Below are 12,639 nucleotides of genomic sequence, written 5' to 3' on the forward strand. Positions count from 1 at the left end.
TTTTGGTGTTGTTTTCTTTTCAGTGTTGAAAATCTTTTTTTCTATATGTGTATCCTTTATATGCAGACATATAACTTTAACAACCCTAAAACTCACGTCTTATCTGTGTGTACTCACTACGTCACGACATAGTCGGTCGTGCATTTCTTCGAAAAATTGTTGAAAATAATCACAGTGCACAGGCTGGGTCACAAACGCGCTGGATTATGTTTATGTTTCATTCGGATTTGGAGACAGTAAAGTCTGTGTCTGTGTTTATGTGAATGTGTGTATACAGATACAAGCTTAAGCTAGTGAGACATCCTCTGCCAGATATCTCCCTCTGAAAACCATCACGTCCTTGTCATTGTTGGCTGAAACAACAGGGGCAGACCGGTGCCTCCTTCCAGCCAGACAAATCTGTAAGCCTGAAGGGCAAAGCAAAAAAGAAAGAGGAGGTGTGGGTGTCCCAAGAGGTTTTACTCCTCAGGGGAGTAATCTCAAGTGGTTTGTCAAGATAATACATATCATAAATTCCATAACTCAGTAAAAGTAAACGAAACTTGAGCATCTTTGATGGCACTGACTTGAAAAGTCTAATCTCTCATCCATCATGACATTGTTACCTACAGCCAGTATTACGTTTCTTCATCAATACATGCAGCAACACTCTGTTCATGTGTTTGATAGCAGCAAGTTCAAATATGTCACACATCAACACCGATGCAGCAGATATTTATTTGATATTTTTTGTCAAAACATGGTGCTAAAATTACGCACGATGAAACTCATCCATCAACAGTAAGAAGTGGGTTACTCCAGTGCATGCACAAAAGGGGAGCTCACTTCTTTCAAACTCTAGACCTGTTTTTCTCTTTCTAGCTTACAGCATTGAGTTCCAGCCATTAGTGCCTCCAATGTCATAGCTTTAGGCAATTTCACAGATGTGAGAGAAGGCCTCACAGCAAACTTTTATCACACGTATGCAATAGTACTTTTCTACGCCTGTAAACAATTTCTGATTGTCCAGGGTTATAATTTAACTGACTTTTTGTGAGTAAACTGGCAGAGAGACACGCTGAGAGAAGCATACAGAATTAGGTCAGAGGCACCAGGTTGTTAGGACTGACAGCTTTACGGGGCATGGGATTCCAGTCTAATTACAGGTGGAAGTGCAGTAATATGGCAACACTGGGAGGAGGAAGATGATGACTGTGGGAGTACAGAAGAGTGAGATCAGGCAACAAAATACTTTAACATGTGTTAAAGGTAAGAGCAGAGGCATAAAATCCAAATTGTGGTTGGTCAGCAAGCTCAAATGTATAAACCAGCCACAAAGGTATGACAAAGGCACACACACACACACACACACAGTGACAGACAGACACACGTACAGGTCGTCATCCGGAAGTGAGAACATGATTGAAGATGCGAACTGAAAGTCGGAAGCAAAATAAACATGATGGCAAACGCAGAAGGAAACTGTGAAGGTCAAGTCACAAGGGAAGGAGAGGTGTTCATCCTGGGTTCACCCTGACTATCCTTCCACAGAGAGATGAAGGGGAAGAAAGGAAGTAAAGCAGACTAAACTGTTGTCTGAGGAGCAAGACAACACTGGGAAAAGCTTGTGTAAATCCTAAGATTTGTTTTGTGAACAGTGGGCCCCATGTTGTCAAGTCTACCCTGCTTCCTGTAAGTGTATCATCCTAAGGAAGTCGGTGTTCAGTTCAGAGATGCATAGGATTAGACACAAAAACCTTCCTCAAAAAGTTGAGGGAGGTTTCGCCAAAGACAGGAAGCTGCTTTGGCACTACAGAGAAGCCCACAAAGATAACACAAAACTAGCTGCACTTGGCAGATATATGGATGACAGTAGGGCTGCCACAAACGATTATTTTGATAGTCGACTAGTCACCGATTATTTTTGCGATTAGTCGACTAATCAGATCATCATCCATTAGACGTAAAACTACAGCTTATTGCACCAGCAGCATCTGCTCTTATATAACTATCATTAGCTTACAGCTTTAAGTGTTTAAGGTCTGTGCTAACTAAAAATAAAGACAAGATGATAGTTTATTAAATTTTAATGAAATTTGCAGATTGTTTCGGTGAAGTTTAATAAACTCCTTGCTATCTAAAATATAACAGGACACTGGAGTATATTCTGGAGCATCTCACACTTCTGATAATCAGCTGTCTGCTTGACGTTTATTCAGCTGTGTAAAAACTATAACTTTAATCTCAGACAAACTGATTTACTCAGGAACAAATAAAATACTAAAAAAAAAAAAGCCAAACAATAACATTTTAAGTTATCTAAGTGACTCATATATATTTAACCTGAGTAGCGAAAGACGGCGGTGGGTTTGAAAACGATTTGCGGGGAGTCCGGTGTTCTCACGGCGCTAGTGAGCCTAGCCCCCGGCTCGCTAACGAGCTAGTGGGTAACAGATGTCTCCGAAAACGTCGGAGCGCTTTTGAAAATATGTGGTGTCCTGATAAACTGAGCAGATATTTGAGGTTTACACAGCTACATTCTCGCCTGAAAATATGTTAAACGTTTATTTTGTGACCCAGAAAGAATAATAAGAGTAACATTAAAACTAACTAGCTGCCGCCATTGTTGGAAACTGCGCTGGGCCGCGCTATGAATTCTGGGACACAGCTGCTTCTTCTTCTTCTTCTTCGGGGTTTAACGGTAGCTGACATCCTTGTACATGCAATGCTGCCATCTTCTGTTTCAGTCCGTTATTACACTCTTAAATCCTGCCACTTATTCCTGCGTCTTTTGTGATCGTACAAAGTTTCAAACGACGCGTCGACTATTAAATCAGTCGTCGACGATTTTGATAGTCGACGTAATCGTGACTAGTCGACAAATCGTGGCAGCCCTAGATGACAGTATATAGCAGGTGTGCACCACGAGACAACAAGGAGCATGATAGTTGTAATTAAAAGCACTGGGTCAGTGCATCTGCATCAGACATCCAGAGGGGCCCAAATCTAATTAAACCCTCAACTCGTTTCTTCCTGCTTTAATCCAGCTGTGGTGTAAGACAGATGAAAAATCCCCCACTTATTCTGTACATCTGCCACAAGTGAAGTAAGGCTTTATTTCTCACCCCAGAGATCTCTCCATGTCAAACTTTTTCTCTGGAAGAGACATTAGAAAACAAAGCCTCTGTAGCTTCAAACAAAAAGAATTCACAGGGTTAAAAAAAACTTTTTCTTCTCCGTTTTTCTTGATCTAAGAAGTTTTGGAGTGACAGCTGACCTGACCTAAATACAAATCACATTATGGCTCCTGCTATCCCCCCTTCCCTCCCCGTGTCTCACCGAAACTCTTTTCTCTAAACCTGATGTTTTTGGCATGACAGTAAGTAGCAGCACTTGCCACAGCAGCTGCCCGGCTCCAGAAATGTGGCCTTGGTAGCAGGAATTTTGTCACGGATCCAGTTCCTTGGAGAGAGCCCAGATCTCATGCAGACTGCTGCTCTGAACTCTTTATGTTGAGGACAGAAGAGAAAAGTTTCCGGGTCACTGTACATCCAAAGCCCTGCTCAGAGCCTCCGGAGTCAATTTCACTTTCCTGGTCCTGGACTAAAGAAGAGCTTAACTGGGACTTTGACACGAGCTAACTTTACATCTCCTTTTCAGTTCCGTTAGCCTTAAAACAATCGCTGTATGGTGAAAACCGTCATCTTTACTATCAAAAGACTTACTAAATCATTTGATCATGTTGTATTTAGCCAAAGAGAGCCGTGACTGGAATGAAGTCCTACATCGAGTGCTGAGATCTTTTAAATGTCTTTCGCTTTGTCACAATTAAAGAAAGATGACGAACTTTACATATCAGAAGATGCAATCGCGTGTTGTTGCATGAAGCCAGGCTCTGACGGCTTTTTTACACAAAACGTAGTATATCAGGACAGCCCTGATGTTACACAGTATGTCTGTGTGTACACTTTGAGCGTGTCAACATCTCACAGGTAGTGACAGGCATGTCACTACATGTAGGTGTTTTTGCTTACTATCGCTATCACATACTGCCATCTGTGATTCTAATCAGCAGCGGAGTGATACACTCCTGCTTTGAGCCGGGAAACAAGCCAAGATGAGCAGACTGCGGTTAAGTGGTCCGTTCCTCCTTTGCTCGCTCCCGTCTTTCATGGCTTTTTCATTTTCAGCCCCCTTTATCGCTATGCCAAGCAGGCACTCCACTCCTGCATTTTTAATTAAAATGTAAAATGCGCAATAACTCCGGAGACTCTGGGCTAGATGGCACACAGGTCCACTGGTCTTGTCACTCCCTCCTTGCCTTTGTTGCTTATTTCATCAAAGCCATCCATCTAGCCTTTTCCATTTGCCCAATTCAGTTCACTTCACTGCATAAATGCTTTGACATAAGCCACACAGGGTACACAGATTTATCAAGGGTACACCTTTGTGGAAAAACTCTACAGCAAACGAATGAAGTCTCACTCTTAGCCTAATCCATTCAAGGCCCCTGAGAAAAATCCAATCCTCAAAGTCACTCTTTTTGACTTCCCATGACTCCCTGAAGACAAAAGGCTGCTTATGTAGACATGGACTGGGTAAAGACCCCGGTGCTTTAGTTCAGTCATCTGGGTGCGGCTGTGTAGTGTTCTCACACACTTTACAACGAAATAAATTCCATCTCCCCCTTTGGAATTACCCATAAGCCATATGTTTTTCTACCTGGGAAACTGGTAGGTTGTCATGTTTCACTGTGCAACTGTGATGTTTTAATCTACCCGTACAGTTCCTTGCACAGGAACAGGTGGAAACGGAGCCTAATATTTTAATTATAAGGCAGCAAACTTGGTGCAAGTTTTCCCAGAGTGTTTAATAGCAGAGACTGGCCTTTCTACCAGAACTAAAGGCAGACTCCACTAAGCTTACAGGCGATTATTGCACCTGAAGTGAAATGAACCTTCAGGAAAAACACACAGAAGTCATTTAATGCAAGAGGATCCTGTGTACACAACATGTGGTGTCAAAATTTAACATAATTAGGACTTGAACCTCACATAAATTGCCCTAAAATTCCTGAAAACCTGAGCTGCTGAAGCATGAGTATTTTCCACGGCCTTTAGTAACTGATTAACTGATTGAGCGAAATGACAGGTCCTTTTTTGGAAAGTCTTTAACTCTTCTGGGGATCCATATGATTGGCATGTGCGTTATGAAGAGCTGCAGGTAAAATCTGAAATGTTCACTCCTCCCCATTTCATCATTATCTCCTCACATATCAATAAAGAAGGAGGAGGGAGAGGGAAGCCAGGTTAGGAATTCCAGTCCATTCCAAGCCTCCTCCTTGCACAAACAGTGGAGGGAAAAAAAGCTTTTCGCAAGACCCAGCTTTATTCACTCCAAGCAGCCCCTTGAGGAGAAGAGGGGGGGGCTTAAACAGTCATCCCACATCCCACCCACCCCGCAAGACTGTCTGCTCGACCATCATTAAGCAAAACCACCTGCTGGCACACCAGAACCCCCATCATGTTCTCAACAAGCCCGGCTAACCTGCAAGCCTCTGGATTGCTGTACACACAGATCATAAAGCATCAGTAGGAAGTCGAGTGGTAAAATGCTGCTCATTATCACCCCAGAAGGACAGCATGCACACTAGCTGCAGTCAGCATTATGGATTGAAATAGATGCAACACAAAGGGGCAAAGAAATGATCTTTGATGCAGCTGTTGCATGACTATACGCTGAGTTCTGACTGGCTCGTTCCCCCTCCCCTAAAAAGAGAGAAACAAAATAAAGAAGACGGGAGGGGGAAGGAGAGAGAGGAAAAGATCAAGACAGAAGGAAGAAACAGCTCTTTGTCTTTGTCAGGGCCTTAAGGGAAAGACTTTGGCATCAAGTCATCAAGAGCTGAAACAAAAGCAGCTGATAAACAGAGCAAGACAGATACAATCTCCCTGCAAACTCAACACTTCTCCATCAAGCAGCTTCCTCTCTTCCAACACCCCCCCCCCCCCCCCCCCCCCCCACCAAACACTTTTGTCTTCAGTTTGCCTTCTGTTTTTGTTACGTCATTATGTGTGTCTTCTAAACTCTTCACAATATCTGGAGAAAGAGTTCAGTTGAGCCCTAAAATTGCCTTCTTTATCCACTCTTGCAATCCACAACTCAATTTGTTTCCAAAGACACAGCAAATGACTGCTGGATCCTGCTTGACACATTATCTGTCAACTCTCTGCACAGCACAAATGACAGGGCTAACATTTAACTGGTAGCTAGAGGGTTGAACAGAGGAAGACATTCTGCGTGTCCTCAGGGCCTTCTGCTTATCTGCCCTGACAGGGTGCAAATTCAACTATGTGGGAGAGGAGCTGCATTTGTATTAAAGAGCTGGATTTTCAGTTTCTTCCTTTAAGTAACAGAAATGCCTGCAAGGGCTTCGGTAGGTGGCGATAAGACCTCAACATACAAAAGTGGGGCACAAAAGAACACCGAGAAGGCCTTGCTTATTCATCTTAAATGTGGCGGACAGCGTTTTAAGACATAACTGACATTGCAAATGTTTGCTAAATCTTGTATTAGAGCCTGCAGCCAAGTGAGCGCACGCATGGACTAAGCGGCACTAAAGTGGCACCACCCAGTGCGAAGAAAAACGGTGAAACATAAAGCCTGAGGGTATCTATCTTCTCGCGGGGCCCCGATCCAACAAATAAGCCACGGCAAACAAAACATCCCTCACAAACCACGTCCTCACATGCGCAACAACAACAAGGAAGAAAAATAATAATCCTCTGTTTTGCCTTCATTCTACATCACTCATCCTATTTCTTTTATGACTGTGTCCAAAAAGAAAAAAGAAAAAAGAAAAACTCTGGTGGCAAGGAGCACACACAAAGCCTTTTTTCTTCCGCCTCAGACAATGCACCTCCCCACCCAGCACTCTGCCAGGCATTCCTGAGTCTATCCTAGCTATCGAAAATGTCAAGAATGAGGAGAGAGCAGAGGAGGGTACAATGAGTTGCTGCGGCAGGTACAGTCTTGTCCCGCTGTGCTAACATCCCACAGTCTCCGGGGGTACTGGCTGCATAAGAATGGATGGGATCTGATTTGACTCTCTTAATTAAAACCCTTCACTGGAACAAGCCTCACAGCTCACTCTCTTCTGGATGAAGGCATTCAAGCTAATTATCAGGGCCCGAAAACAAAATAAAGATTTCACGGCGGGGCTGCACCTGACAGTTGTCCTGCAGGCTGTTACTTACAGGATGATCATTGCATAAGAAGCTCCAGAAGCTTCCCAGCAAAGTGCTTAATAAACCGACTTTTTCATAATGACTAGTATTTCCTTACTGCTATTCCTTCAGCTGTAAATCGATATGAGAAAACCAGGTAATGCGACGTAAACCCTCTTCAAACACAAAGCCCCGTAACCAAAAGGGCACATTCTAGACAGTTTGTCGGAGCCAAGAAACTCCCCTTTCCACAACAGGAGTCCGAAGAGAAGAAAAGGGGGCTGAATAAAAAAGGTTAGCAGTGCAGTGTTTCGTGCCTAGACAGACAAACAGAAGAAGTTTTATGTGAGTGCCAAATGCAACTTAACACTGCAAACAAGCTCCATCCACTGGAACATCCTGCCACCCAGAACTGCTTAGAGGAAAGTACCCAGAATATAGACCCCCGCAACTCGGAACCAGTGATTGCCCCAGAATGCCTTCAGCAAGGTGATTCGTGCTCTGATTCATTTCCTCGCTCTCTTGCTCCCGGCTTGTGTAAGTGTAACAGTCAAACTTTGAACCACTGCCAACATTGTCAAGCACCAGTAAAAGTTAAACAGCAGCAAGCTCACAGCTCACCGGCATGAGGGGGGGGGGGGCGCACAGGGTGCTGCAGTCTTACAGTCTTGGTAGATGCTGAGATTTATTAGTCATGGCTGCACAGTTTATCTCATAAGAGCCTGACAAATTACTTCTCGGCCGAAGAGGAACGGTTTTTAATCGGCTTGTTGTGGGCTGAAGCAAATCAGTTGAATAAACAACAATATTTAAAACACGTCACCTATTTCTACTTTTTTGAGAACGCGTGTGAGCTGAGAGTCATTTTCCCTTTCTCCCGCCATTAAGCGGAGGGAATGTGCATTGCTCCGGAATGCTCCCACGTCATGCATTATGTGTATGTAAGAGTTCAAGAGTTTCACCTCAGACTTAATAAAACTGCCCAGCTTCAAGGTGCAAAGGTCGGGGATCATCCCTCAACTTCTGTCCTTAAGGTGTTTATCAGACACACCCACCTTAAGGCTTTGCTGGGAAAGACCGGAGCCTCACCATAGCAACACAGCTCCTACAATGACTCAGGTGTCCTTGTTTCATGGAGTTCAGGGAAACTTCAACACTCTGAGCCTGGGGCTGTAGAATTTCAGAAGCCACAGGAGTATGAAACCACAGCATAGATCCTGCACTAAATTCCTTATATGTCACACACTTTATGGAAACACTGTCACAGCAAATTGACTTACAAAACAGCAAATTGACTTACAAAACAGCAAGGATACGTACTGATAAACTTATCAGGAGCTCCTGTGTGTTTATCATTATAAGAATTACTACATAAGGTAGAGTCCAGATTTTATTCCCTTCAAACTGGCTGCTTACCTTCCACACAGTGCTCCACAGCCTCCAGGTTACGCAGGGTAATCCTCATCAGACTTGAGTTGAGCATAAGTTCGTTCCTGTGTTCGGGCCTCATGTAGTCAGGGGCAGGGTTGAGGAAGAATATGCGAGTGTCGCCCACGGACACCTGATTGTCACAGATCCCGGGGTTGCCGAAGCCGCCGATCATCACCTTGTTGCCGCCATCCAGGAGAATTTCACGGTTCACGCTGGACTTCCCTTTCAAGTAACGCCAAACTCTGACCTTTACAGAACGACAAAAGAGAGATTTGCATTTATGCATACGCACAGGGGTGCATGTGGGGAATTTTGAACTCAAACATAATCAAGGTTTCCCTGAAACACCCAAGGGCACCGATGCTTGTAACCCCAATTTTCAAATCCTAAACAGATTCATGCAACTTACAGAAAACCCAGCCAATTCTTCCAGATGCAGAATTTGCCCAGCCGCTTGAAAAGTTGCCTACGATACTGCACGCACCAGTGTGCACTGTGCCCATCAAGTGCAGCAAACGCTGCTTCATACGTCATGGGAAAGCTCACTCCTTTCTTACGTGTGTGCTCTCTTGTCTCATTTCAGAATTTGGTGGTGGTTTCTGGAGCTGTGCGCCTCTAATCTACTCCATTCATTCACGGGGAAACGGGAAGCAAGTGGGCGCAGGAAAAGCGCAGTGGGAAAGCTGACCAAATAAAACTTGTTTAGTTTTCACAGATTATAGAGTGGTCTACCACAAGTCAGAGATGGAGGAAGGGTGACTGAAATTTTTCCTTTTAGCACTTTAGGCTATAATTTAAATTAAATACATCATTAAATAAAGGCAATTAATTGTAGATCATATGTCTATGTTGCTGAAAATATTACAGCTCCAGGCTGCTCATTAATGAATGGTGACAATGTACTGAATAACTATACATAGCAGTGACTTAAAGTTGTTTGTTTGTGTGTGTGTGTGTGTGTGTGTGTGTGTGTGTGTGTGTGTGTGTGTGTGTGTGTGTGTGTGTGATCTTTTTATATGACCTGTTATCCACAAGTCACAAAGCCCTAGTTTAGGATGCCAATTGTCAGAAAAACTATAAAATACAAGATTCCTTGCATCCACTGGAAATGGCATGTTGCATGTTTTCAGCATTTATGAGGGGACATCAAGTACGCGCTACCTGTCAGTTTTCCTGCTACAACATGTTTGGGATGATTACATGCTCAGTTAGGCCTGCTTTATGGCTATGTAATTGGCAAGAGGGGAGAGAGAGAGAAAAAACACCATCCATCTATTTCTGAAAGCAATGTGGATTCACTCGCACTGTCCATGTAACCGCTGCCAAATGCTTCTGAATGAATGAGTTTGTAAAATGTTTTTCAGGCAAGCTGATGATGCCTTTTAGAGAGTTGGAACTGGAAGGTAATGGCTTCCATCAGCTACACAAGGGTAAAGATAGCCTATTAGATATTATTAAAGCCCATCAGCAGGTGTACATGCGCTCGGGCGCAGTCGTTTCGGAAAGCACATGAAAAGTCCTACCTTGCAGGAATAGTTGTTATGCACCGGGTCCTTGTTAATTATCTCGTCCACGGTACCGGTTAGAACTATGTTGGCTTCCTCTTCTCTGTCCTCCAACTCTTTCTCCGGGCAATTTGCGGCGCAAAGCTGCCACACAGCCACGAGCAGCCCCGCCAGGAGCAGCCCCGTCCGGCCGGCCCTGAGTGTCCGCTGGGAGCCCATGACCACGGATGTAACCAGAAAAGTAAACTTTTCTCTGATTGGATTTGACCGCACGGTGCGTCCAAATGCAAACTCCAAACTCTCTCGAGTGCGCTAAAGGTTGCTCCAGCCGCCTTTGCCACAACTTCTCTACGCTTTAACCATGCAGCCCTGCTCTTCGCATCTGCAGCCCGGGTTCGAAATCCCTCTCTGCCGCCGCCGGCTGGGAGACCAGGAGGGAAGAGAGGAACTAGGAGGAAGAAGGAGGAAGGGGCAGGGATCTCTCTCCAGGAATGCAACCACACTTCTCTCCTCTCCCCCTCTCTTTTCCTCTCTCTCTCTCTCTCTTGCTCACTCACTCACTCACTCACACACACACACACACACACGTCCACAGTGACGCTCCCGGATTTGCATGCAATCTGAATTGCTGATCCCACAAGTGAGGATGGAGTAGGTGGTGAAGGGTGGCAGGAGGGTTGCACGCTGGGACGCATGTAGAAAGTGATTGTCCAACGCCGCCCCCAGTCGGACAGACAGTGTCTCTACCGCTGGTGCCCCCCATCAGCCCCGCAAACCATGCATTGCAAAGCAGGAGCAACCAGGGATGACACGCTGAATCCCCACCAGCAAAATGGGAAACTTCTAGGCTACAGTTTTGCAGATTTTCGCAACTAACCATAAATAAGTCAAATTTATATAACATAGGTAATTAACTATGAGTAGTAACTTCTCTTGTTCCATAACTGATAACATGACCCTGTTTATTGTCATCATATGCAATGATATAGTGTTCCACGCAGAGGGGCTTGGTTTGTTCAAAGGGATTATCTGGGTGACTGGTTTTGATGGCGCACAGACGTGTAAGGAAACTAAAGGAGATTTTCGTTTATCTCAAAGGGTCTAGGAGCCATTTTTACCAGTGAAATAAGTTAAATTTGACTTTTACAGCAGACTAGAAGTGACTTCTAAGTTATCTGGTTCAACTCAGACTGCATTTAAAACTAGACAAACTAGACATCACCCATTGCTTTGCGGCAGTCGTCATCTTGTGACTACATATAAGCCTACCATCATAACTGTGTGTATTTGTGTTTATGTTAACTTATATTGAACTTGGTTGGTTTGTTTTTGTTTTGTTTGGGGGGTTGCGTCATGGCAGGCCTACATAGTTTCTTATATTTATATGGCACAAATGTGTCATATAGGTGAAACTGACACAACAGTTATGAATGACATTTAAGCAAATTACTATTTTTAGACAAAGTTATTATTACTACTACTACTAATAATAATATAGCACATTAGCTAACACTAGCCTGAGCACAGACACTTGCTAATTTCTGCTAAGTAACTCACATACTGTAGCAAAGACTTCATTTATAGTAGCTACACAGAAGTAAAGCCACGTTATTAATCAGATATTTTCAGAATTATATATATTTTTAAAAAGCGTCAACACCTAACAAATTGACAAGAGGTCCAGTTCACTGACCTGAATTCGCTGACATGGAGCTTCCAGATAGCTCTGCTGTGGTATGTCTGCTGCATTCACTCAGTCACAGCAGCTGTCCTTACCACAACTTTAAATCTCCATTGAATTTAAATGCTGAGTTAAAAAATGTAACCAATCCCAGTTTTCAGCACTCAGCATTTTGGTCAAATTTTTAAGCCTTAACTCCCACTCGGGTTTAAACTTAAGGTTTTAAACTTTCAGTGATTATATAAAATAATTGTAGAATTAATACTTGTTTTTTATAATACAATCACTGGCCACTTTTAGGCAAACCTTCGACCTCCTTTTGCCTTCAGAACTGCCTTAATTATAGTTGGTATAAATTCAACAAGGTGGTGGAAACATTGCTAAGAAATTTTGGTTCATGGTTCATTTTGGTAAATGGAGACTTGATGAGGCCAGTTTGAGATGTTGGATGAAACCATCAGAAGATAAATACATTGTGGTTATAAATGGATGGACACTGGTAGGCTGTGGCTGTTGAATGATGATCATTTGGTACTTAGAGACCATAAAGACCATCCCCCACACTCCTCAACACTAGCCTGGACCCTTGTTTACGCCAAGTTCATCTAAAAGTCACAGCATAAATCAAGACTCATCAGACGAGGCAAGGTAACCTTCTACTGACCAATTTTGATGAGCCCATGTGAATTATAGTCTCAATTTGCTGTTACTAGTTGACAGGATTGGCACACAGTGTGGTCTACTTCTGCTGTGCATTAAGAGATGCTCTTCTGCAAACCTTGATTGTACTTTGTTGAACTCCTTTTGCCTTCATATC

The 12,639-nt window shown here is 43.6% G+C and overlaps 1 protein-coding gene across 1 annotated transcript; it reads right to left on the bottom strand.

Moving 5' to 3' along the window:
- Positions 1-285: 285 nt before the first annotated feature.
- Positions 286-10,414, bottom strand: LOC146610666 (agrin-like). Its single transcript, XM_085345030.1, has 3 exons — positions 10,160-10,414; positions 8,622-8,883; positions 286-407 (listed from the first exon to the last, which is right to left on the bottom strand). The coding sequence occupies exons 1-3, from the start codon at positions 10,358-10,360 to the stop codon at positions 286-288; spliced, it is 585 nt and encodes a 194-aa protein (XP_085201156.1). The 5' UTR covers positions 10,361-10,414.
- Positions 10,415-12,639: the final 2,225 nt, after the last annotated feature.

The sequence above is a fragment of the Diplotaxodon limnothrissa genome, linkage group LG20, assembly GCF_057381915.1.
Source record: "Diplotaxodon limnothrissa isolate DT_005_m linkage group LG20, D_limnothrissa_male_GT1.1, whole genome shotgun sequence".
In the NCBI taxonomy this organism is placed as follows: Eukaryota; Metazoa; Chordata; class Actinopteri; order Cichliformes; family Cichlidae; genus Diplotaxodon; species Diplotaxodon limnothrissa.